The 27,220-nt window shown below is 39.3% G+C and overlaps 2 protein-coding genes across 2 annotated transcripts in view; both read right to left on the bottom strand.

Moving 5' to 3' along the window:
* Window positions 1-2,143: 2,143 nt before the first annotated feature.
* tdrkh (tudor and KH domain containing) overlaps window positions 2,144-27,220 on the bottom strand; it is a 193,849-nt gene continuing 168,772 nt past the window's right edge. The window contains exon 14 of the mRNA XM_051416786.1: window positions 2,144-2,153. The gene's annotated coding sequence lies outside the window, so the exon portion shown is untranslated. The remainder of the gene's footprint in view (window positions 2,154-27,220) is intronic.
* LOC127372883 (uncharacterized) lies at window positions 7,909-16,010 on the bottom strand. Its single transcript, XM_051416805.1, has 6 exons — window positions 15,912-16,010; window positions 14,605-14,652; window positions 10,756-11,793; window positions 10,505-10,660; window positions 9,730-9,819; window positions 7,909-9,061 (listed from the first exon to the last, which is right to left on the bottom strand). Exons 3-6 carry the CDS (start codon window positions 11,776-11,778, stop codon window positions 8,744-8,746), a joined length of 1,587 nt encoding a protein of 528 aa, XP_051272765.1. The 5' UTR covers window positions 11,779-11,793; window positions 14,605-14,652; window positions 15,912-16,010; the 3' UTR covers window positions 7,909-8,743.

Below are 27,220 nucleotides of genomic sequence, written 5' to 3'. Positions count from 1 at the left end.
CAGTGGCTGAGCTGTTCCCTGTGTGTTTGTGTTTACATGCATGCATGGGCAGGTATTACAGGGGGGGGATCTGGAACTCTCCTTCCTGTGCTAATTGTAGATTGTAGATGCAAACTAATGCATTTTAAAGTTTTGATTGATTTTTTTATTTAAACAGCTGCAGTACAAAATTCTGTGAGTCTGACTCCACTTGGCTCGTGGTCTGACCCTTCATTAATGATTTTGTGTGAGCATCATTCACCTAATGAGCTGGCTTTCCACCGTTGTGTTTTCCTCTTTCTGCTGTGGAGTGCCGATATAACAGCTCCGCCAGAAAATGTATGTGAAACTTGTTAGCAAGCGTTTTGTGTAACATTTAGGAGGATCTATTATTAGAAACAGAATATAATATTTAGAATGTTTTCATTAGTGTATAATCACCTGAAAATAAGAACTGTTTGTTTTCGTTACCTTAGATTGAATCATATGTCTCTACAGAGGGAGTTGAGTAAACGGAGCGCGTCGTCCACTCTCACAGGAGTTAGCGACACTTGCATTGACGTTCCTTTGTTTGATACGTTCAGTCTACTGTTGCACAACATTGCTTATAACAACACTGTAATATGAATATGAATTATGTGCTCACACAACCACCGAATCTTGTGCCGTTGCTATTCCCTCCCCATCACACATACACTGGCACCTGACCTCCACACACTGTGACCAACTCTTCAGACTCTAAAAAACTACTAGTGACACATTTATTGAGTTATTCAGACAATCATTGTGAAAGCAAGATATACACATGAACACACTGACAATGTATGTGTGTAACCACACTGCATTCTGTTTGCTTCATTGCCTCGCTATTGAATTCTGTTCATGTCAGCTAGCTATTTAGCACTTAGCTTACATTTGCTATAGTAATATTAACCAACCAGTGTGCAGCTGTTTGACTTCGAGCCATTTGGAGAAGCTAGCAATTATGCATTGCATAACTGACTTCTGGTGCCCCCTTCAGGAGTTGTTCCTGAGAAATGTTATGTTCACTGTCCCCCCAACAGTGACATGAAATATATCCACCCTGGCCTGCATGTTTGCATGTGCATAAAATCACAGTGAAGCCACAGAATTCACCCCAATTTATGCTCTGTCGACTGTAAAAACTCATGTTCTGTCACAGCAATCTGTGTCCAGTGAATGCACACACACACACACACACACACACACACACACACAGAAAGTACTGTACACAAATGTCACCTGAGCCAAATTATTGTTCCGTTACGCAATGTTGTACTGAGCTGGCATGTTAAAGCTAAGCTGAAAACAAGATTGACAGTGGACACAATGCAAACAAACCTTAGATACGCCACACACACACACACACACACACACACACACACACACACACACACACACACTGGGCAGCTGAACTAAAACAGCTCTCAGCAGTGCAGCCTGGCAGACCTGCAGGTGTGCCCAATCAGGCATCTAACAAAATAAAGAGGGAAAAGGTAGAAGCACGATCGGGCCACAGACGCCACCCTGTGTGGCCAAACACAAACAAACCCTGGCTGCTTTCTACACAATCTGTTTGCCAGAGCTGTATTAGCTGTATGTAACACACACATGCACACACTTCCTCTTGATAAGCACACCAATATATCACACCATACAGTTGTGTTCAGAAACAGCTGATGAGCCCAGCTGAACTTAACTACTGTCAACTACTATCATATGTCTTATCATATGTAAGTTATGTCATATGCAACTATGGCTACGTTCACACTGCAGGCAAAAGTAACCCGAATCAGAATCATTTTCACAGTATGAACAAAACAAATCACATGAATCTGAACCTTTTCGTTCTGATTTGGGCCGCCATCATATGTTGTCCAAATCAGCCCAAATTCAGCTCAGATTTTTTGCAGTGTGACCTCAGTGTGAACAGTCATATCAGAATTCATGTGTTCATCACATGGTCACTTCAGGACTGTGACCTGCTCACAGTGGAATCTGATCTGTACATTTAATTCAGAACTGAGCAGTGTTCTGTGTGAACGTAGCCTATGTTGCATATACACTCAAAAGTGTTACATAAACGATTCCCTGCATGTGTTTCACTTCCTGCAGCATCAAAATGTTAGTATTCATGGCCTGTGTGGTCAGTGCTACTTTTCATTAACTTGTACACTACTTTTTAAGCTGTCAAGTACACATATTTGGTTATGTGAGTAATGTGCATTTGGGTCAGTCCACCAAACTGGTGTCTTTACATGTATAAATATGCATGAAAATGATCTGCATAATACATTGTATAGTATATAGTATAGTAAATTGCAATTTGAATATATGTCATGTAAAACCTTAGAGCAAGAACCTTAAAAACTACTTAGAGCACTGGCAAAATTGCTTCTAGCCCATCTCCGCTCTCTAATACACTTCACTATGAAACAGAATCCTTCAGAAATCTCATTTTTTATTATAGTGTCACTGTATTTCCAATTTAGACAAAATAAAATTCATAACATGTTATTTAAAGAACCAGTGTGAAGGATTTAGTGGCATCATGCTGTGTTTTTGCATATTGCAACTCACTCGCTTCACCCCTCTTTCCAAGATGGACATTTTTTACATTTTGAATAGCTAAACATGTTTTATGAGATTTGAGGTAGAGATTAAGTTTAATTTTTAAGGGGATGCAAATAGCATAGACGAGTGCTGACTGAGACCAAAAGGAGAGCATGTTTTCTTTTTTTTTAAAACTAGTTAATGGACCTTGCGTTTAGGATGTTTTCTCACAAATAAAATGTTACCAACTATGAGTTTTCCTCAGTTGCACTGGAATATTCAAAATGCTTTTACAAAAATATTGCACTCACACTAATGGCTGTGCTACATTTGAGAGCTGATATCAATATAAATGTTTAAAATTTAATTAGTATTAAAAATGCTATTAATTGCTGGGAATACTAAATGTGCTTTTGTATATCACAGCAAAGTGCACTGTCTACAGATGGTAGGCCACACTGTGGTCATGGTACAGCAAATATGGTAATGTCTGCCCATGTGGTTTCATGAATATCTTTAACATATGGCTTGTGAGCGAGAAGGTAAACAAAAGTGATTTAATGGTTTAAAATACCCAACTTTTGTTTGGTTATTTAAGTTTTAAAGAAATTAAAGGCAAAAACATTTTAACCCTACGATTATGTTGCGGGCTCATGGGACCCATTTGGGATTTTGAGTTGTCTCAAATACTGGCTGACTTCTCTTTTTCTCCCTGAAATTCTTTGGCTCTTCCTGATTTAGGGACCTAAGATGTTAAATGTAGACTCAGCACATCAGTTGTGGAACTATTTGTACCCAATTTGTATCTCTTAAAGCCTCACTGGTGGGTTTTCTTTAAAAGAATTGCCTAAATTACACCATTTGTCAAAGCCAGAAACTGTAAAAGCAAAAAGGATGGTCCAATTATCAAATTTCCAACAGTCATTGTACATGGCATGTGGGATGAAAACTCAAGAAAAAAAACAACGTCTAAGCTTAAAATTGTGAAATACCATAGTTTTACTGCACTTATGATTGTATTTTAACAGTGGAGGTCAATTTCACCCACATTCTGCATGTTCATTAGTTTCAATTTAAAAAAAAAAATTTTTTAAAACCATGACAAAACAAAGCAAAACTATCTAATTATAGTCTTTCAGGGGCTCAGGCTATCTGAGGGGCAGGGGCAAAAAAATTAAAAGGGTACCAACTGCATGTGGTCGGGCATCGCACAGAAAGATGTGATGCATTTATGGTGAAACAGTTCCTAACTCTTTTCCAGCATGTGAGGCACTGCATTGCGTTTTCTCTACTGGAAGGGCACCCTAGAGTGCACTGTATTGTGTTTGGCCACTGGAAGGGAACCCTAGAGTGCACTGTATCGTGTTTGGCCACTGGAAGGGAACCCTAGATGGCATCACTTTTTCTTCACTTAAGGGCACCATAGAGGGCACATAATCACATTTTCTCCACTGGAAGGGCACCCTAGATGGCACTGCATCAAGTTTTCTCAAACATAAATCCACCAGTGCTGGCTACAAGAAGCAAGTGAAAAGTACATTTATGGAGTTTGGATGTACTGGCCTTGAAGTCTTACAATACACTCTAATAGCAGGATTCAGTGAGATTTTCATCATCCTGAGATGAACCAAATATATGATTTCCCCTACAAATGTTTCCCATGAATCTACCTTCATCAGTTTAATCAAGAATATTCTTTTTATCCACTTCAGGAACTTTTCCTGTTGAATCTGCTCAGCAGCTGTAGAGTGGGCAATTAATGTGAGAAGCTGAGGCAGTTTGACACAGCCATGTGTTGCACGTCGTGTGGGTGAATAGGTTTGAAATGTGACCTCTTACTATTCTCTCTCTGCACCTAATTCATCCTGTCATCCCCTGCCATGCTACGCCACCTCCATCTCCTCCCTTTTCCCCCCTATTTTTCATTCTTTCATCTCTCCATCCCATTCTTTGGAGCTTTCCTTTCACCTTCTCTGTCTTCAACTTCCTGTTCATCAACCTCTGCATGTCCTCCTTCCCTCCCCTTCTAAATTTCTATTTGTCTTGCTTTCCACAGCCACTTACTCTCACTTTTGTTTGACTTTGTTAAAACAGTATGACAACGGTTTCATTTGTCAAACCCCAATAGTCTATTTCTGTCCTCCTTCTGCTTCTCCTACCTTTTTGTCCTCTCATGATACTGATTTTAAATCACTCACCATCTGCCTCACAAAACAGTTGCTGTTGGAATCCCTTTTTTAAGAAGAAAATGTGTTAGATGGTTTCGTATGCCAATCTTGCTACTGTGTCTGGCAGGATAAAATAGTGAGATAACTTGTGTGTAAGTGCAGAATTAGTTGGGAAAATCGGCAGGTTTAATGCTTGACCTCTTTGGTAAACCATTTAGTGATACTGATGGTGAACCAAGTCCACAAAATGCAACTTTGAAGAAACCCATGGAGACGGCACGGTGCAGATGTGAAACCCAGCAGGTGCACACAAAATGAAAAGAAACAAGAAGAAATCTGTAAATAAAGTTGCACATGATGAAACTAATTTATTTGGCTATGCAGGGTTACAGCATGTATTATATGACCTCACCTCAGGCACTAACACTGCCATCAGTGCTTTTCATGAAACCAGCAAACACATGGGTTTAGCAGCTAATTTGCAGTAGAGAGGGGAGAAGGGGGGAAATTACTCTCAGATATGCAGAAGCCTTATATTATGTTGTCATAGACACATAATGATAAAATTCTTGTTTTTAACAAGTTCAAGAATTATTATTATCTTCCTTCACAAACAAAATAAAAAGTTTTTTCTGTGGAAAATTATGGCAATTCATATCTAAAATTTCTACAAGGACAGAGGAGGAGGAGAGTGGCTTTTGAAGATATGAGCTGCATACAAATTGCCCTTTTTCTGCTCTAATTTCAACGCTCAATGGTTTAAATTGAGACTTGAAGTTCTGAAAAACAAAATGACACGTTATTCATCTTAAAAAAAAGTTAGAAAGCATTAGAACACACCCTTCCTTAATTCTGCACACACAGGGGTTTTGTTATGTAAAATTATAATATTATCTACCAACCTTATATCACTTTATAGTCATTGACAGTATATATAATGGACAGAGCTTCTGGGTCTGTGAAGTGAAGCCAACATGGAAATGTCTTAAACCTGCATTCTATGTAAAGGCCAGCAGGGGGAGCTCCATTGGCTGCAATAAAAAAAGTCTGATAGTATTGAGTCTTATGGAGAAATGAGTCGACTTCTCACCTGATTTATGAGCTCAGTAAACAGTTTCCTGATGAGTTTCTGGTCTCAGTCTCTAGTTTCAGTCTTCTTCCATACAGCATGATGTTCATTTAGTAAATGATGGTCCTATTTAGAGTAAAATAGACCATAAGGGTGTGGCTACCTTGTGATTGACAGGTCATTGTCAGTGAGTCCGTCTTGACTGCAGTTTTACACCACATTCTGCAACCCATCAGATTCTGTGACCTGAGAGTTTTACCCACACTATATTACCACTGCAAATTATTTTATCAAAGCCCTATACTGTATTTTGATTGCAGCTGCCAAAAAATGTGACTCCACAATATTTTAGTAAGGCCACAAATGTTGATGGTGTGATAGCATGACTAGTGGGCTGTAGCTGTATTTGATCTACTCTTTAGTCTTTTCTTTACATCATTGGAAGGACTGTAAAAAGGGGATTGGATAAATTCAAAACACACTATTTTGGTTCTATTAAAAATCACTGTATTTTTGAAAATATTTGCAGATATGACTGTATACAGCATAAAATAAAAAATAAGTTTGTGGGTAGTGAGATATTTGTGAATTAGAAATATGTCCAGTCACGTCCAATAAAATCCTCCATAGACAGTTAAATAATTTAAAAGTAGTGTTAATTGTTATGTTATGTACCCACTAAATTAAGGGACTGATTTATGAATGTATAAATAATACCATATAGTGTATTCCCCAAAACGCTGAACTGTTCCTCAAGGTGTCTTTTGAGGAAAGCCAAATTTTAAAACAGCAAAGGGACCACGGAAAAAAAACAACCTTACACAATCAGAAAAAATCTCCAAATGAAGAAAAAACAACCTGACAATGTGACTATACAACTTATAGACTACATAACCTCCCCTGAATACGGTTCCAGATTGCCAAAAGACCTCCAAATAACCTGTTAGCTAAGCACGGGCATGTCGGCTCTGCCTGTGTGCTCAAGGATATTTGAGAAAGCGGGAGGGTGTTGTTTTGGAAATGAGCTCCTCTGAAGTAGTCTAATCATCTTGCTGTCAGCAAAGCAGACAGGTATCACGCCAGCGACAGCCACAGGAAATAGATCTGTTTGCCTTTGTTTTTGTTTCATGGGAGCGATTACTCTCCAAACTGCACAGAGGCAGAGGGGAAATAAAGGAAATGTTCGCTTCGCTTAAGACGTGTCATTGTGAGGGAAGAACACTAAGATAAATCCTTTAAGACCACAGTGTCTATTTTATCAACTGGAGGGTTTATTCAAGGAGAACAGCCTGCGGGCCTTATCAATTTTCATGTTGTGGGTCTATGAAGACTGCCGGTTTGCTTTTAAAGGTGATACTTATCACTCTTGTCATCAGTGTGTCGAGCAGGAGATTGGGATCTTTATTGATCCAAGGCAGCCAAGTCACTTTGGCCTGTCATTTGCTGAGAACTCACATCTTCTGTCAAGTTAGTGTCTACTTCCCTCCCAGGAAGTGCTTTGAGTCATAAGGGCTTTTTAAAATGTAGGTTCTTTCCTCAAGCAGTCGATTAGTGCGTGTTCGGGATATACAGGAGATAAGAATATCTGAGGATTTCAGTGTAAATGAAAAAAAATCTACCCTTAAATACTCTTGACAGCTTGAATCATCAGTCTGGAAGTGATGAAATGTTTGGAGAATACACTTTTTAACACACCTTGTCTCCTTCATCTCCCAGGACACCTTTTCTAGTCATTGCGCTTAAAAGACACACTGAAAAAAATTTGGAGTGACATTTACTTAAAAAAAGGTAGGCAAGTTTTTCCACACAGAAAGTGCTTGTAATCTTTACTCAGGCTATTTCTAAGTAATATTTACTTACGAGAACCACTTATTTTTTATGAAAAATACACAAGTAAATTGTACTGGCAATACTCACCTATAGACCATTGCATCTAATTACAAAACCCAAGTAAACATTGCTGATGTTTCTTTGTGTTTCTTACTCATCTTTTCTTTGTTATATTCTATGTAATTATTAAGTAATATTTATATTGAATGTATTAGTTAATATTAATTGAATTAAGTAAATATTTTTACTATTCTATTCAATAATAATTCAATATTTTCCAAAAACAAATATTGAAAGACACTTTTAATTCACATTTGAAATGATAGATATTTAAAATATCTACATAACATAACTACAAACACATAGCCATAGAACTTCTTGCTAGCAAATTTCAAAACAATGCATATATACATATACATAGAGTACATACATCAAGGGAGTTCAGAGACTCAAAAGTAAAGCAGTGTAGAATTTGAAAAATTAAATGCGGAATGACAAAGCACCAACTGACTTTAGGACTGATATTCCAGCATACAAACGAATACAGTGTTACAGTTGACTTTTCCCTTCCAATTCTGTAATTCCATCAATTGGGATCTATTACAAACTTCAAAAGATTGAAGCTTTCACTTCCTCATGGATTTTACAGGCAGAAGTTCATTGAGGGGAAAAAAAATTCTCAAAGTTTCAACCAATCAGATAGCTGGCCTTAGCAGGGGAAAAAAACATGCTATTCAAAAACTCAGCTTTCTTCTAATCAACTTTCAGAACAGTAAAGAATACATCAACTCTGTCCATTAACAGTTGCAATCACTACCTTTGCAGACATTCTCAGGATGTTCAGGACAGAAAGAACTTATATAAAACTGAGCAACACTTGAAATCACTGTCAGAAAACTGACACAAAATGCAAACAAATTGTTTGTGCTAGACAAAAGCACAAATAACACTGGCGCTTCAAGTTTCTTGTGGAGAGACTGGACATTTGCTGACATTCTCAGGGTGATCAGGACAAAAAGAGCTTATATAAAACTGACCAACACTTGAAATCACTGTCAGAATCACTGACGAAATGTAAAGAGATTGTTTGTGCTGGACAAAAGCACAAATAACACTTAAACACTCATGCTAAAAGTTTCTTGTGGAGAGACTGGACCTTTGCTGACATTTTAAGGATGTCAAGCTCAAGAAACAGCTTCTGAAATACTTCAAACGTATATTTCAGTTTCAGTGGGTAACTTAAGTTGACAGCATAGATGACACCCATGAGTAGGAGGCAAGCATTTGTCACACTTCCGCAGTCCTCCAGAACTTCTGTCCCCTCAATGATGACTGACACGTACACGGGATCTTGGTTTTCCTGTGCCACGTTGGGATGGATGACGGTGATCTTCATCATGTGATTACTGCAGTCCTCTTTCACTGCTTCTTGGCTGACGTCCTGTGAAAACAAATAAGCCACAATTAGAAATAACTAAGAATAGATTCCAAGTAAAAGAAAAGGTTAAGAGAATTATTTTTTTAAATAAAAAACAAAGAGGTTTACTCAATTTAGTGTACTCAAATCAAACAATATTCATATGGCACTTTTCATACGTAAAGTTACACAACGTGCTTCACAGAGGCTGACCCTGAGACAAAGAAAGTCACTTTTGGGGCCATCCAGACTGAGAGGGGTCAACGCCCACGACCACAGGGAGTGCCGCCACAGTGACCAACCTGGCCCGGGCAGACAGGAGGCTCCGCACAGAGGTGCAGAGTCCTCCAGCCACCCAGGCTGGAGCTGTCCAAGGGACGGCACCTGTGTTGGTAGACCAGAACTACTCCCAGTGTGGAAGGTCCCCATGGGGGAAACAGTGTAGCTGAAAACTAAATTAAATTAAATACTCTTTTGCTCATAAAATAAGTTAATAAGTGATCGTTAAATAGTCCGAAAAACAGAGACAAAAGGCAAGTTAAAGTTTAAGATAGATAAGATAAAGATTATCTATCTATAAAGATTAAATATAAGTGTAGAGAATCTTTGACCTTCAATATAATATCACAAGTGAAGACCAGATTATAAGGCTAGACAATCATTTTAATATGGTCATGATGATCATCAGATACCTGATAGTCTTTGATCAGCTCCTCTCCACTCTCTCCAAGATACTCAACTAAGCAACGGATGATAATGTCCCTTCTGCCATCGACATGATGCTATTAAACACAAAAAAAAAATGTATTGCAGAGAATACATAACATAACATAACATATGTAACATACATACATAACAGCACATACAGATTTAAACAGAAAGTTACCCAATGGGGAATGTAAGCCTGCAACTGCATTCTAACGGTGTGAAGTGTGCAACTTAACAAGAATTTCTTAACGATGTGTGTTGAGACAAGTTGACAAGAGTCAATGTCTAGTGCATGTCATAATCTGTGGGTCCAGAAACTCTGTCTCTGCCCAATGAGGGAAGTTTTCTGCCTCATCAATGGACCTACAAATGAATTTTTCGCAACATAACAGTACCTTCCTATCACAAAGTGAACCAGGCAAGGACAGGAATTCCCACACGCAAGGGTAATATTTTGGGAAATGATTGTATTGGAGTCTATGGGCAGTAGGAAGGGATCTCGCTGCACTCAGAGGGTCACTTTGAAAATTCTGTAAATCTCTCTGCTTTTGAGCACATATTAAGGGAGAGATGACACGTTTGTATACACTTGTGGAGAAAATCATGTGCATAAATTGTTAATTGTGGCCACAGTGACAGGATAAGGGAACAGTTTCAGACCAACACAGACACTGATCAGATTAAATAAAAGAGTGATACATTCTCAGTGTGTATGACCTCATCATTAGATTATGTAATTAAAATAATTTGAAATTTTACCTCATTCAGTGAGTCCAACATTGGTTTTATTTTGGTCCCTGCAGTCCCGCCCTTCCTCCGAAATATCTCCAGGAGTTTGGTGGTGTACCTGTCTAATCTGGACAAAAAGGTTCGCTCCAGATGCATCGTGGTTATTCGTTTAAACTCCTCTTTGATCTGAAATGAGAGATAAAAACACAAAATCATGTTAAAAGATGACTCATGAGATCTCACATACACTTAGTTGCTGCATGAACAAGAACTGGATTTACCTGATTTTCACAGAACAGAGAAGGCCATCTCTCCAAGAGGTCTTGGATTGCGGGGCAATCCTGGACAACCTCTGTTCTTCTCATAGCGAAAGACTTCTCCATTTTCTCATTAACTGCCCTCTCATTGTTCTTCTTCTTTATTTCCTTCAGCAAATCTAGTCTCTCTTTCTCTAAGGTTTCCTCAGTCTCACCAAATGGCAGTGGTGGCAGATAGTTGACTTCAGCTTTTTTTGGCCTTTTAAAGCCTTTAAGTGAACCCTCTTCACTGGAGCATCGTCTCTTCAGTGTGTTCACCTCGAGCTCTGGAATGGGTAATTGGCGACCTCTTAACTTTGCCCTGTAGTTGCCCATTTTATACTTTATCCTCTGTTGCCAACCATATAGGCCATTAAAAGACCCTGGCTCTTTGAGGCATGGGTATTTTTCTACCAAGGCTTCAGCAACAGCTAAAATCTGGACACCAGTTGGATATGCTGTGAAGCCAAATATAGTCTCTGCGAGCTTCTCAAGAATGCTACTAGTTACTCTTGGGTTGTTCAAAAGTGTGCCATCATTTTCATAAGCTTGCTTTCCTGCTTCCAGTGCAAGGTCTACATCATAAGAAAAGACAGGTATTTCAAACTTAAATGGCCATGGCTTAGACCTGTAGGATGGTCCACTCTCATCTGGGGAGGAAAGCAGGATTGTGTCACATCCAGATGAGGAGGAGCTTGCTTCCGTAGATAGTGGAACTGGAGATTCGACCTCTGACATGTCCACAGGAGTGAGACTCAAGATCACTGGTTCAGTTTTTACTACTTTGAGGTTAGCTTTATCTTGTACTTCCTCAATCGAGGTCAAAGTGAAGAACTGACCGTCGAAATCCATGTCCTGGTACATAACAGTGAATGGTCCTGTAATATCAAATGTCTCTCGAAGAACATCAGTGAGGTCCTGAAGTGTGCTTGGGATGCCTGCAGGTAAAAGTAGTTTACGGACATCATCCTCCCCAAAAATTATCCGCAGTTTCGCTGAGGGTGCCATATCAACAGGAAGAAGCTGCAACAACAGAGAAGAGAAATACACAGACATTTATTCACAAGCTTCTCTCCTCATACTTAAAAGGATAGACAAATGTGGTGCTTCAAAGTTGTCAGGCGTCTTCCTGCAAGGGTGTATGGAGCCAAAGGATAAAAATCTTTAAGCTCTCTTTGCTCAAGTAACTGCACACTCCCTGTGTTCTCCAGCTCATAACTCCTCAGGTGTTCATTGTACCATGTATTTTGTTGTCTCACAAAAAAAGTCAGTTTGTTACAAATCACCATTATCTGCAACACTTCAGAAAAGTCAGGCAGTCCAGCAGTGGAACCACAACACAACAACATTCCCACTGCATAGTTGGTGCCCAAATTGCACACATTATTGGCAACATGCACAGCCGTAACAGCAGGGAATCTGCATTTCACCAGGTCTTTTAGATCATCCTTAAGCACATCTAAAGAGACCTCTGTTGTTTTTGTGACTGCAAGTGATGGTTTGACAGCATGTGATTGATGGTATGCAACCATGAGCTGGTGCTTATTTGCAAGGGACAGCAAGATATTCCTGAAACAACCAGTGTGTCTGACCACCTTCTTGAAAAAGCTGTGTTTGGCCTCGAATCTCATTGTCCAGAGGGCAGCTAGGGGGCCAAATTCCCGAATGAGCTGAGGATAATGCTCAAGGAAATGGTGCTTGGGAATGAGCTTATGTTGGGGGAAAACATCTAGGAATCTGCTTCGGTGTTCTGAAATGATGCTGTCAAGATAGCAAATGCTTTCTTCTGTATGGACTGGAGACATGACAATGTCAACAATGTCTTTCAGTGTCATCAGCATCTGCCATACAGGCTCTTGTTCGGGTACTTTTAAACCTATAATCAGAGGCAAAAGACGTAATAAGCACCAATTTTCATGTGCGTTGCCCCCTACTGATTTTCGAGTCGAAAAGTTAGCAGGAATGAGATGAGGGCGATTTGTTTTATCACTCCACTTGTATGGGAAATTGCAAATGGCATCATTCAGTTCCATGAGAGAAAAATATTTTTTCTTGATCAAGTTATCAAATGCCAAAGCCAGTTCCACTGGAACAATGCCCTCCAGCAGATCATGTAAAACATCTGGAGGGTAACCAGATGTCACATGAAAATGTTCAAGTTTTTCTGACAATGCACACTGTTTTTTTACACCATAACAAGGAGTGTGATCTGGACTTGACACAGCTGTCTGTACATGCAGTGTATGCTGATCTTTGGTTCTTTGATGAAAAGACCCAGATCTCACTTCATCGGACTGAAACTTGGATCGCTCCCCAACACAAAACCGGCAGACGTATGACCCTGCAAAGCTTTCAACAAATCCTGCCACAGAGTGCGCCCCCAAATTATCTGCCACCACACTGACCACAGTCCCTTTAATGGCTTTCCCTAACGCTGGAACAAAAAGACCATCTTTCTCCAAGCTTTGGATATCTGTTAACAGTGGCTCTAAAACTCGCTGGAATCCAAACTGCTTGGTGTCTTCAGCCTTACACAGAATTGCAAGGTAGATTGATGTCAATGTGGAACGTAACTGCACAGGAATGTTTCCCAACACCCAATAGACAGCTGTGACTTTGTGCTTTTTTCGAGATGTCCCAAGAGGATTACATACCTCAAAGTCATCAATGTACAGGATGAGACTCACCCTGTTCTCCTCTACAGAGAAAAACTCATTTTTTTGATAGTGAGATCCATCACGAAATGTCTGGTACTTAAAGTCATTTTCAGATTTGTTTTCACCTTCAAATGTGTTTTCTTGAAAAGACTTACTTAGGACCTGCACCAAGGAGGGCAATATTGGGACATACTGGAAGGTTTTGCACTCTTTTTTATCAAGTATGTGTTCTTCTGGTTCAACAACAGAAAAATGCTTCTTCATGAATTCTCTTCTCTTGTATGAAGTTGTGAAAGGGCCACCTGTCCCCAAGGCAGTACTTATAGGGTGTGTCTCACAAATATTTTTCACTAAATCTGAGATAATGGCTGGATCCAGATCACAATTATGGCTTTTCAAGGTGGACACCACCACATCTCTTAAAAGTGGACCAGATGCAGAGGTGGATATAAACTGAAGCTCATCTACTATTTCATCAATGCATTTGTTTGGGACATTGAACATGCTTTCCAACTTTAAAAAGAGATGGCCAAATTTCTCCTTTATATCCTGAGACAACTCCTGTGGTTCCCCATCCCAAAGCTCTAAGCTCTCTTCCACACAGGTCTCATCCTGAGCAAACATGGGTTCATAAGGTTGGCTTTTTAATACTTCCGTTTTAAAATCCTCAAGGGTGTGTGACTGGTGTTTTCTGTGTCTATGTGTAGCAAAGGTGGAATAAATATTTGTACTGAAGTTGCAGTTTTTGAAGACACATGCAACTGCTTCAAACTTCCTTAAGTGGCTGCCTAGATGCTCAAAATACTGCTTCTCTGAATCAAAAAAACCAGAGCAGCAAAGTAGACAAGTAAATGAAAGAGGTCCACTTTGGGTGACCATCTCCACATGGTGTCGAGACAAATGGGTCTGAAGGGCATTAAATGTTTTAAAAGAGCAAGGGCAATCAGTGTAAAGACAAGGGACTGACTGGCTGCGACCACCATTTCCATGCTTTAGTCTGTAATGTTTTAACAATCCCAACCTCTTCTCTGACTCAAAGCTACATATCTTACACATCCATCTCATGTTGTGGCACCTGAAACATACAAATTAAACATCTCAAAATTAAACCAAACTGCCACACAGTTAAACAAACAAGTACACACGTTAAACCTAATCATTACTAATTTGATCTTACCTTGTGTCAGCCGTGGAGTCCAAATTAACAGTCAGAAGGTCCTATGTTCTGTTAAAAAAAAAAAAGGTTATCTATATGCTTTTCACCTAATTTCTACTAACTCAAGGATGCACATTGATATTTCATTTTTTAAAATCTACAGACTGTTGTGACTTCCTGTTCAAGTCTAAAAGGAAAACAGAAATATAATGACAAGAAGCAGTGACTCACTTTACATAGTGCTATGGTGACAATTTCATCAAACAACAGAAAGTTATACTTTCTATATAATAAGTACAGTATTATACAGTAAGTAACTAATAACATAACCTGCTGGTTAGACCGGGGTAACTGCTGGTGTACATGACGTGACATTATTGTAACACTACAGTTTACAAAGGGAAAGTTATTGAAAGTAGTTCATAATAAATTTAACAAGAATAACCAAAAACAGTTCTCCAAATTGATAGTATAGACAGCAGAAATCAATAGATATGCAAAATTATGTTTCTGACTCTACATGCATAAAATGTACCTTTTGAATAAATTAGATTTTGCTTTAATGTTGCAATTTGCAGACGGTCCCTGAACACCTGACTCACAGTCGGCTAAGCACAGACCAATGCATTCCTCCAGCACAGTTATGGCTCCCAGAGTCGGGCGTACTGTACCCATACTGTGAGCGACGCTGACTGTCACTGTCCGCGGACGTTTGAGGTTTCATAGTCCAGCGTACCGTGCCAGCTTGGTATCGCATTAAAACAGGTCGATGTGAAGACTTGAGTGAAACCGAGTGCGTGTACACGGAGACCGCGGTTGTCCGCATCGAGTACGCACTTTTTTTTTTTCAAAAGCAGCGGTGCGAAAACTTTTATGACAGCAATTATTTCAAACTAAACCGTAGTCGTTTTATTGTGTTCACAAATACACATATACAATCATAAATTAACTCAAGTCTATTGTATCAGTATCAACAATTTCAAAGGACTTCAACTTCAGTGACTTGTAACGGGAGGCGTGGAGCTAGAAGAGGAGAGGAGACGACAGTGCCGGAAGCACAACTTTTCCTTTTTTCTGTAAAACGCGTATCATATAACAATGAAGTTTACTCGTTCCAGCCAGCAGCATCTTTACCACATCCAGTTTTGATAAAACCACGACCTCATGTTTTGGGGCCTTTCCAGACGAAAAGGACATACCTCGTGCCAACAAAGTTACGTTGGTTAGCTAGCTAGTCAGCAGGAAAATACACTATTTGCTAGCGCTGCAGCCGCCGCTGCTTTCAGTGCAGAGAAACTGACACAAAGTTTGTTTTGCTTAAAACTTACCTTCATGGTTCCATATTCTCGTTCTTCCCCGTCTCAGTCAACAAAGTCCGCCAACCCGGTTGAAATGTTGACCATGGACGTAATAGTAACGTATCTGACGAAAGACCGCTCAAATGTGGGGCGGGGCTTTGACGTCATGCTCCGAATGCAGAGAAGGTTGCCAGATTCACTGATGTCACTCAATTACATTTTACTTGAAAAGATCAACTAATTAAGCCAATGAACTGGTTTAGTGAATATTACTTGGATCAAAGGATTCAATTAACATACAAAACTGAGGAAACATAATTACAAACAATCACCAAGTAATGCACTACATGAAAAACTGCTATCTTAAAGTAAAAGCACTGAATTCGTATTTCTTTGTAGACTTTATATAGATAATTTAAATAATAATTACAGGGCCAAAAAATATTTTTTTCAGTGCAGAATATAGGATGCATAGGTAGTAGGGATAAGCGTGTACACCCTTATCTGTATCTATTTAAAAAAAAAAACAGTATCCAGCATCAAAGTCCTGCACTCATCATCCTCCCCAACCACTTCCACATGACTGCCACTTACAAAAAAACAAACAAAACAAAAACAGTAGTTATATGTCATTAATGTTACCATCTGCCAGGAATGTGCACATTTACGATATATTGTTTTGCACCAAGAGTTGAACCAAACAACCCTGCACTTTTTTTAGTAGATATAATATGCCTATGCCTTTTGGATATATGTAATTTTTCCAGACTACATGTCTACATGTACACTACAGTAGTACATGACACAGATAATCTGTAAAACAATCAGGTTCCTCTGCCAGAGGAGCTCCTAGTGCTCCTCTGGCATATGGAAGAATCCACCAGGCCTGAACAAAAACAACCAATCAGGGGCTGAGAAAGATAGAAAGATGCTTTTGGTTTAAATTTATCACATACATGTACAAATTGATATGAATATACACAAATAAATCATCCCAATATAAACTTAGAATCTTTGTCTTTGTGCTTTCTTCAGACAAATTTACTAGAAAGAAAAGAAGGCACTTCATTTACATCAATATTCCCTCAGTGTCAGAATTCAAACTCTGACCTTAAAGCCTTTCCAGTCTCTCAGAGCCTTTTTCCTCTCTTCTTCCATTAAAGGTGGCTCAGATCAGTCCTCTAGCATGATAACTCCTAAATAGCTTGGCACCGTAAGAGCTGACAGTTTTGTGAGAATGACAAAATGACACAGAGCACCTTGGAGCCAGTTTGTAAATGTCTGTTCAGATAATCCCTTTAAACGCCCCCCCCAAAGCACACCACAAAGTCTGTCTCTGTTCCTTCTCCCATTTACCTATCATGGTTGTTAAGCTTAATGTGAGCACTTGAGGAAAATAGCAGGGAGGACGAGTGTCAATAAGTCTGCTGGAGAAAATACCTGTTGAGGGTGAATGGGTGATGTAGTGAATGCATGGTTTGTGCAGGTCAGCAGTATATCCAGGAGTTCTTTTTTTTTTTTTTTTGGTCCAGTTATTTTACATTAGGGATAATAAAAATACTGTACATTGGTACACCAAAGTTTAGGTGTCCAAGTATTCAGTGGGGTTGAGTGATTGGACAAATATATCCGCTATTGGCGATTGTGATGAGCCTATCGACGTTTGTTTTTTATTTTTCAGCGACAGAAGATTGTTCGGATCTAGTCCCGATTTTATGTGGATTTGATTTGTAAAAAAGTGTTTTGTATTTATTTATATTAATATATTTAAGTATACTTTTTTAAAAAAGCTGTTCTTTAATGAATTCCACTCTCATTTTGTGCTCCTTTTTAAAAAAAAGTATAGGTTCAGTATCGTTTTAGCATGGGTATCGGGGAAAAAAACCCACAATACCCAACCAATCACCAGTCTGTGATTGTTGGAACAGTGGCAAGACCAACCAAGAGAGTTTGGTTGAGTTTTATTTTGTTTCTGTCCAGTTTGACGTAGATTTTATGGTGAGCTAACCAGGCATTTAAGCAAGTCTTAGTTTGGTAAAAGCTAGAATTCAGATGTTGGTCAGTCAAACCAAGCAGACGATTGCAATGTTAGATGTTAGATCTTGATAAACATGCATATTGGTACATGTGAGTGCATGTATGGATGTGTAAAGCGTATGCACTGTATATGTATAGACATTCACAGAGGAAGAGCTTTTCCTCCAATCAGTAGTGACACCACCCAACATGCCCGCCAGAGGCTCACACACTCTGGGTGAATCCTGGGAGATCCCTCTATTCTCCGTGGTGGAAATTTGACTCCCAGCATTAGCATGTTAATCAAAACAGGAGCCGATTCAGCAAAGAAGTCGCTGCTCTCACAGCCGGAGATGACACCCTGCTCCAGGGATGATGACACTCAGCACAGAAAATGAAATAAAATAAAATATCTCCCCTCCAAAGACTGCGTCAGTTATATTGCTCTAGTGTACTTAAAGTGCACGAGATTGCTTGAGCACAGTAATGGTATGTGTAAGCTATCAACGGTAGTACTTATATATAGTATAAATGCTTGATATAATTAAAGGACTGGCTGATGGAGTTGCAGCCAGGGATTGAACTGACTAAACACGGCTATGAATCACATTTTCATTGTTATATGGACACATTATTATATATTTGTTTAACTTACGAAAAGGCTGTTGAGGTTTTGCTACTTTTTCTTATTGGCTTCTTAATACACTGCATGGCCAAAAGTATATGACCACCTAAGCATTACACCCATGAGTGACAATTGAACACTTGATTTTAAACCATGGGTATGAATTTGCTGCTCTGACAGCCTCCACTCCTCTGGTTTTAGTAATATTAAAGCAGGAAAGGATTTCCCTCAATAATAAAATCTGATAAATGACCACATAAGAACATAAATGCTAAATGATGGGATGTACTGTATATATGTATGTGTAATATATACCCTTATATTTAACATGAAAACATGTGTCTGACATGATTTTAAAGGTCCAGTGTGTAACATTTATGATTTATGATTTATGATCTATTGGCATAAATTGAATATAATATTCATTCAGGTATATTTTCATATGAATTTAGGAATAATATTTTCGTTACCTTAGAATGAGTGATCCTCTTCTACGGACTCTGCCATGTTGACATGTTTCTACAGTAGCCCGGAATGGACAGACCAAACACTGCCTCTAGATTGCTTCGCAGCCACTGTAGTTTCTCCTACACGCTTAGTTGAGCCGAGGGGTTTTCAGTTGATTGCCATCTGCCATTTAAACTGCACTATAAGTTTTCAGCCCACAGTGATATTTCACTAACAAAGACCACACTAACGAATGTATGGAATTAGAATGGTTTATTGCACATAATGCATAAATGTGAACCAATATGATGAAGGGGATGAAAGGGTATGGAAAGGAAGAGTGAGGGGTGGAGGGATTGGGGAGAAATCAGGTTTGTGAATGGATGGATGAATGGATGGACGGAGGAGTCTGGCAAAATGGTGGGAGAGAACCAAGTGGGTGATGAAACTCGTGTGGGGGAGCCGTCCGTCTCTTCTGATCTCTTCTTTAGAGCCCCAGTGGTTCCTGTATTTGAATAAGGAGGGGAGAAAAAGAAAGGCTTTGAGGGGGAGTCAAAGAGGGAGTGAACGGATAAGTTGTGCTAACGTACATTTTGAGCCGAAATGAGGTAAGTGTGAGGTGTGGTCTTTGTTCCTGAACCTAGTTATAAAACTTTTATAAACCTTTAATTTTAAACATAATGTTCAATTTACAGCTTGCTTCAGAAGAAATCTAAACATGGATGATCTTCTAAGACATGTTTTATAATACACAGAGGTAAGGGGAAAGAAACAGAAGATTAGATTTTTGTGTTCAAACTCCCAACCACTAGATAGTGATAAACAGAAATGCAGAGCCCATTGTTGTGGTTGCAGTAACAGTGCATAGCAATATATTGAATCGTAACCCCGTATCATGATACGTATCGTATATGTCATTTATTCATATGTTTCTTGTACTATTGTTTTGTACCAATGCACCATGGCAAATTCCTTGTATGTGAAAACTTACTTGGCAATAAACCTGATTCTGATGTAGCGATTAGGGGTTTAAACACTGAATAGATACACTAACACAAAACAAAATTTCGCAGTATGATATATACACTAACCAGGTTACTACAGGGCTTGTAACTGTGTTATCTGATTGAATCCATGTAAACAGACTGGGTATAGTGTATCTTGCCAACAGCAGTCAAAACTGATTCATCACTTCAAAACTTCAAAGGTTCTTTATCTCATTTATGCATCAATCCTTGCAATGTGCTTATTAAAACTTAATAAACTTAGAGTTTACAAAGTGTTTAACAAGTAAACATGAGAGAGTCCATCAATATATTTAAAAAACTTCTCACATTAAAAAAAGAAAGAGGCAGATAAACAGAGTTGGGGCTGAAGCAGTGGTATGATATTCTGTTTTAACTCTGACAGAGTGTGATATCTCCATTCAGCCAGCAGACGCCCTCTAACCTTCTCTTCTGAATCAGTAATAAGACACAGCCAGAGAGTGGTTTAATGCAGCCAAATCTGATGCAACAGTGACACAGACCACAACTCAGAGCTGCTGATCAGTCTTGGTTAAGAGAGGACGAGAGGATTACATGACACAGCGGGCAACGCAATACATGCAGCTCTCTGAAGATCATATACATGGAAGTGAGAAAGGGCTTTTAAGTGGGTGCAGCTGGGGTGAGTGATACGGGTTTAAGAGTGTGCTGTCACAGAATCTCATGAAGGCTGTGGAGGACTGTGGGTGGAAAATTGCAGCGAGTGCATTGAGGATCAAGTATCTTCAGGTTGTGGACAGTGAAATCTAAGGCAATGTGATGACATGATGATGATGAATGTACACACAGGGTTACACCACATTGTTTAAAGGCGATATGGGCCTGTAGTCCTAGCTCTTGCCATGTAGTCCATCTGAACGCGACGAAACCTGACAACTACAGCATAAAGCCACGAACATTCATTGTAGACAGGCCCAGCATCATGTCGTCTGCATGTCTTTGGACTGTGGAAGACTTCCCAGGTATGTTTATTAATTAATTAATTTCCTTATTATATTGATAGAAACCCTAATTCAGTCCCCCTAGTTTAGTTACATATAAACTTCTCTCCCCCATACCAACACACTCACACCAGCAACTCTGCCCCACTCTGCACTGGCTTGCCCTGCCTCTTTCTGTCTCTCTCTGTGTCCCTCCCGCAGTTTGTTTCATAAAGTTGCTGCTAATCCATTTTCACAAAAGCAGGTGAGCCTCTTGTGGAGGAGGCTTGTTATAAGTGAGACTGTGGAAGCAATCAAATGTGAAAACAACATGGTACAGAATGCTTTACCTGATCAGTGCTTGTAAATATCCACTGAGACAATACTTTATATTTTGTTGAATGCTTAGTTGAAAATTTGCACAAAGTTTCTAAATAAAATGAGGAAAATAATCAAATATGAGTAAGTACCTTTTATTTCTAAGTATATAATTGAAAAATTATTTTCAGGTAGTGATTTTATATGAACAGAAAAAGTGCTATATTGTGATATATTGTTATCTGGATATAAAATGACCTATAGAGGATTCTGATATTTTGGTTCTATCAGGATCCTCTCCACTTTCAGACGGGCATATTTTCCCCAAGGATTAGCTAATGTTTTGAATCAAGGGTATATTTTGATCACACACAGATGATTTTAGTGAGTCTTATTTTGTTTCAGTCCAGTTTGAAGTGTGTTTTACGATGTCTGCTACATAAAATTACTGGTTTTGTCAGTGGAGTCTGGTGGGCTGTAGCGCCCATTGTTTTGCTCAGAGATGCTGGCGCTCTAGCTTGACATCTAGTGTCCCATATGTATATGTAACTTGTATAACCCAGGGCCTTCAAGCTCTGAGGCAGTGATTTGCTGACCTGAGTACAGTACCCGGTACAGATAATGTACTTATTACGAGTATCATGTGTCAATATCGGTGCTTGTAAATATAGCAACTTTTTTTTTTTAAATAGCAACTTCTGATCAACCCATATCAATTTCAGGCTTCCAGTGAGTCCCACACGTGTGTAGTTTAAGCCCTGCCCATTTAGAGTACTGATACAACAGCGATACTAATACATCATTTTGTTGGTTGAACAGATAGAGATAATGGCGTACTCACTCATTCCTAGTGTAACACCCGTCCCATGTAGGTATGTAGATTATATTTATCTGCTGCATGTAATAGTACTCTGGGCAGGGTCCTGGGTACAGTTTAAGTTTAAGTTTAAGTAATCTATTACCTGTACCTAGAAAATAATATAACTCTTATGAACTTATTTCCCTTTTTACTCTTCAACTAAAATACTAAATAACCTGTATTCACTCAAAAAGCATTCACCCAAAATATGTATTATTTAAGATATTATACAACACAACACATTTGCTTTAGATGCAATATGACAACATTTAGTCATTTATTATTAAACAAAATAATAATACTTGGTAAATCATGAAAATATGTCACCACAAATAATACCCAATATTAATAAACACAAAATAGTATTATTCTCATACCTTAAAGACTCTTTTCTTTTAAACCTTTTTATCTTCAATTAGGCTCTAATATCTTCAGTGCATAGCATCTTAAACATGTGAACATTAACTTTATATTGTGGGCCCACGCTCTCTCTCTCTCTCTGTCTCACACACACACACACACACACACACACACACACACACACACACACACACACACACTCATGTTGCAACATAAACCAAACAGTTGCAGGCCTGAGTCGTGGCTTGGGAGCGTGGAGGCCTAAAAACTGTAATGGCAGCTTCACTTGTTCAAACAAGCAATCAAAATAAAAGGCACATGCAAGTGTATCAGTACTCACAAAACCAGTGTTGCCAACTCCTCAGTAAGGAAAGTAGCTATTGGCTGTCCAAAAAGTCGCTAGAAGTCGCTGAATGACATCATCGCCTGATTTGCAATTTGCCTGATGTAACCGCATTTAATTGATGCTGAAGGAGAGAGGAATAACGTCACGGGAGAGACAAAAAGTGAGTAAAAAAACCCTAAATTTAATACATTTAAATTTTTTAATGTATTTTTGGTGAGAGTGAGTGAAGAAACATTTACATTTACAGCCGGCTACAGAGCGGGAACAGCGGCGGCCCTGCGCATGCGCGATTCATTTGCAACCTGGACGCGGAGTGGAGTGTGTCTCCTCTCTGACTGCAGGCTGGGACTGCTGCGCGAGGATACTGAGGCTGACCACCTGTGAGTGATTTTGGACGGGAGAGGGGCTCACAGCAGCACCCGCTTTTTGTTGAGCACAGTAACTGTAGAGTGATACGTGCTTTCACGTCAGAGTCTCCAAACACCACAATAGTCTCCAATAACAGCAGAAGAAGTCGCTAGATTTGTCCCTAGTTGCTTTTGACAAAAAAAAGTCGCCATGCGGATTTGGAAAGTCGCCAGATTTAGCGAGAAAGTCGCCAAGTTGGCAACACAGCAAACACCAGAGCTAGCAGGGTACGACTAAGCCCCACCCCTCTACCTGAGAATATAATTTGGTTGGCTGTTTAATCCAGAACAGCCCAATTACCATAAAGAACACAAAGATTGGCATATCAGGCATGAACCAAGTTAGGCTGTAAGGCTGAATACCATAGACGTATACATTTATATGTCTATGCTGAATACACGTGCGTAATACATATAAAACAAACTATGCTAATTAAAATGAACTTCATCCTTTGACCTCTGAACTGTAGAGATTATACATCTTATATTTAAACACATTTTAACCTTCCAGTTACATTTTAAACAATATTTACATCCATGTTTTTAACCATATTTATACATGTTAGACCTCTCTTTCTTAAACTATTCACTTTCTGATGACTACATGAATTATCTTCATCTTGAAGTCTAAAAGTATTTTAGCCAGGGCTACACTACTACAAATCAAAGTTTTTTTTTATACAAAGAATGGTAGTTACACAATGCATTAACATGAACTATTTTCATGTGGCACTATCAATACATCACTAAGATCCAGATGTCGGGGGGGGGCTGTCTTTGCTTTGTCTGTGGGGAGGCCCAGACTTTTAGACCTCTGATCTAGACCAACAAACACAACACCTACAGAGCTTATAAGTAGCAAACATGAGCCACACCATGACGTGTAGTCACTGTAACAACAATGTGTTTTGACACTGTGTTTCTGCTGCACTGCCCTACATCCTGATCATAATATAATTCATGAGATGAAGGTGGAGGAGCAGCGCCAGCCTTGGACAAAGTATTATCAGTTAACACATCATGCAGTCCCAATTTAGGCTGCTGTTAAGGTGTCAGGGTGAGAAATGGGCAGGCTTAGCATCCCTGTAGGGGTTATTAAGTGGCCCGGCACAGAACGTCCTACTGCCGGCTCCCCAGTGACTGATGGAGACACAAGAAAACCTGTCTGATACACGCTCTAATGAAGGCTGTCTACGCCTTCACTGTGAAATGTGAATATGGCCAGTGGACATTCTCATTAATATTTTAAAAGGAGCTGTGAAGCTACAATGCATGCCACTGCACATTGTTTCTGAGAGAGGACAACTTGCAGAGACAGTAGAAAACAACATCCATACATCTATAATTGTAGGCAGAAATATTTTGACTTTGTAATTTGGTCCTGGACTCAGACAGTGTTGACAGTCAGGGATGTGGTGGAACGGGTAGACCCATCTAAACTCACTCTCCCTGCCCTTTCATTATTGAGTCTTCTATTTTTAATCAACATAAATATGTATGATAGAAATTCATAATAGTGTCAAACTAATGTAAAAGGGGAAATTGCACTTAATGCCTATATAGTGGGAAATGCAGTGATGTTAAAATGTGGTGTGACCAGTATACTAGCTAGCTAGGAGCATGGCTCTATACGGTACTATATACTATACATTACATAGCATTGGCTGTCTGTCTGATGGTCAGTGGTGCATGTTGTCTCACCAGCCAGCTCACAGTTAATACATGTACAGATATTTACAGTTTTTGCCCTATCCCGAAGAAATACTATATTCCTACTACAAGCCTGTTTTGGTAAACAATAACTACACTATGTGCACCAAGATTCAGTAGAAAGCTGTGGTGCAGAGTAATCAGTAATAGGTTGACAGAAATCTAATGTGCTAGTACTTCCCAAAAGTGAATCACTGCACACCAGGAGGGTCATATAAACATTTCTCATGGTTATTAAATACAAATGTGTCTTTCTGGCTTCATCAGGTTGCTATGACTTTCACTGTCACTTCCCCTCATATAAAACTATAACTTTGCAGTCCCTGTACATTTTGACTGTTTTTGCTGCAGACAAACTGGAGAACCTTCACTTTCAGCTGCCCCCTCTCTCCCTGAGGAGGTCACAGTTTTTCTCGACTCGGACATGACAGATCACTGAGGTAACCTCTGTGTGTTTGAGCCTGCCAGACCGTCACTAAAGTTTACTGTGGCGGCATAATGACACGAGCCCTCCTCCTCCTCCATCACCTACTGGCAGCAGCCGGGACTTCCTCTGGGAGACGGAGAGAGAGAGGGATGACAGAGAAGTGATAATGATGTGAAAAAGCGCCCTGACCTTGGGATGATTGGGATCATCGTTGCGAAGACCTTGTCTCCCGGGGCTACAGCTGGGGTAAATCTCACATCACATCTTCACTCAGCAAACTCACATCCTGTCAGAGGACGAACATGCTTCAGTGGGCTCAGAGGCCACCATTGTTTTCCGTACAGAGAGTGACAAGGCGTATGAACTCTGTTGGGGGATTTTATCACCACAGCAGGGAGCCTTTTTACCACACCTCTGTATTCTTCTTTCCTCTGCCTTTAATGGAGGGTTGTTGCATTCTGATGTATTTCAGACAAGACAAAACTATTGGTACTGTGCCTCACATGGCGGCACTGTTTGTTGGGGATAATGGTTACCACCATTTGTGTGGGTGCAATCCACTAATTTTGGCTGTCAAAATGATCAATTATCAAAGATAATAAATATCAACTTAATATCCAAGTTCCTGGGGGCAAAACCCTTAGAGAAGGGAAAACAACAGCCAATAATTGCTTGATTCAGTCGCACAAAACACACTAAACTGTTAATTCAGCACTTGTATTAGTAATTTAATTAATAACTGATTATAAACATATTAATAGCTTCTAGAAATAGTTCTACAAAGAAGAGGTTCCTAAAAACAGAAACGTTATACATTATACACGTGTAACTCAAAGCGGCCATGCCCTTAATTGGTATAATTTAAACAGGTTAGTTATGTAAAATCAACCCACCGTACAGCTGTAAGAAATGAAGATATTAGCTATATAGACATAACATTTCTGTTATGGAGATTGACTAACTGCTGTAGCCAGCCTCAAGTGGCCATTGGAGGAGCTGCAGTTTTGGCTTACATAAAGATGGATGACATGACAGCTCTCCAAGCTGCTGCACAGACTCTGGCAAAAGATGGCAGTGGCCATATCCGGGATACCTAGACGTTATCTTTGTACAGTGGGAGGAAGTCAAGTCGCATCTTTTATATGTCCATAGTCACACCACATTTCAACATCTAAAAAGTAAAAGCATCCACTGCAGTAATATGTCATTCTAACTAATCTGGCTACGCTGTTGATAATCTCTATGACTTAATTCCTAAATAACAACACTGTGAAAAACTGTTATTCATTGATTGGCTAGCAGTAGTTGTGCTGTGCCTCTTGTACCAGTGAGTTTTAGTTGTACCTGTTTGTAACAAATCTTTTATCTAGTTTAGAAATGAGCTCTACAAACAGAAAACTGATCCCCAGAAATAACAGTACAACACATTCATATGAAAGAAATGCCAGTAAGCATTCAGTCAGTGATCTGGAGGCAACAAGAAAGGTACATAACAAATGCTAGACGCAGACAACAGTAAACCATACAAACAATTACTCTAAAACACAAAAAAATAAAAACATAAAATAAACACAGACTAGACCAATAGAAAGAATTTCTCCAATAGGGGATTGATAAAGCGTATCTTTGTCTCCTAGAAAACAGCAACAACAACAACCAAGAATATAATCCCTGAAACAACAAAGAACAAAATAAACAGAAATCCTCCATACAAAAGCTACTATAACAATGAGATGTTCACAATGTACAGAGATCATTTAGATACCAAAGTTGCAAAATCTTTTGATATGATTTCAGCATAGTCTTCTCCAATAGTCTATAACATGCATCCTTGGACAACATTGTGTGAGTCTTTCCA

This window comes from Dicentrarchus labrax, unplaced genomic scaffold (assembly GCF_905237075.1).
Source record: "Dicentrarchus labrax unplaced genomic scaffold, dlabrax2021, whole genome shotgun sequence".
Lineage (NCBI taxonomy): Eukaryota > Metazoa > Chordata > Actinopteri > Moronidae > Dicentrarchus > Dicentrarchus labrax.
The sequence above is the reverse complement of the archived record's forward strand: the minus strand, read 5'-3'. Positions and strand labels throughout refer to the sequence as shown.

What these genes read in the sequence shown, in the direction of transcription:
- LOC127372883 (XM_051416805.1), bottom strand. Translation starts at nt 11,778, where the DNA reads ATGGCACCCTCAGCGAAACTGCGGATAATTTTTGGGGAGGATGATGTC. An exon ending in CTCTGTTCTGTGAAAATCAG is followed by an intron (nt 10,661 to 10,755) that starts GTAAATCCAGTT and finishes CTCTCATTTCAG; the next exon opens with ATCAAAGAGGAGTTTAAACG. An exon ending in TGTTGGACTCACTGAATGAG is followed by an intron (nt 9,820 to 10,504) that starts GTAAAATTTCAA and finishes TGTGTTTAATAG; the next exon opens with CATCATGTCGATGGCAGAAG.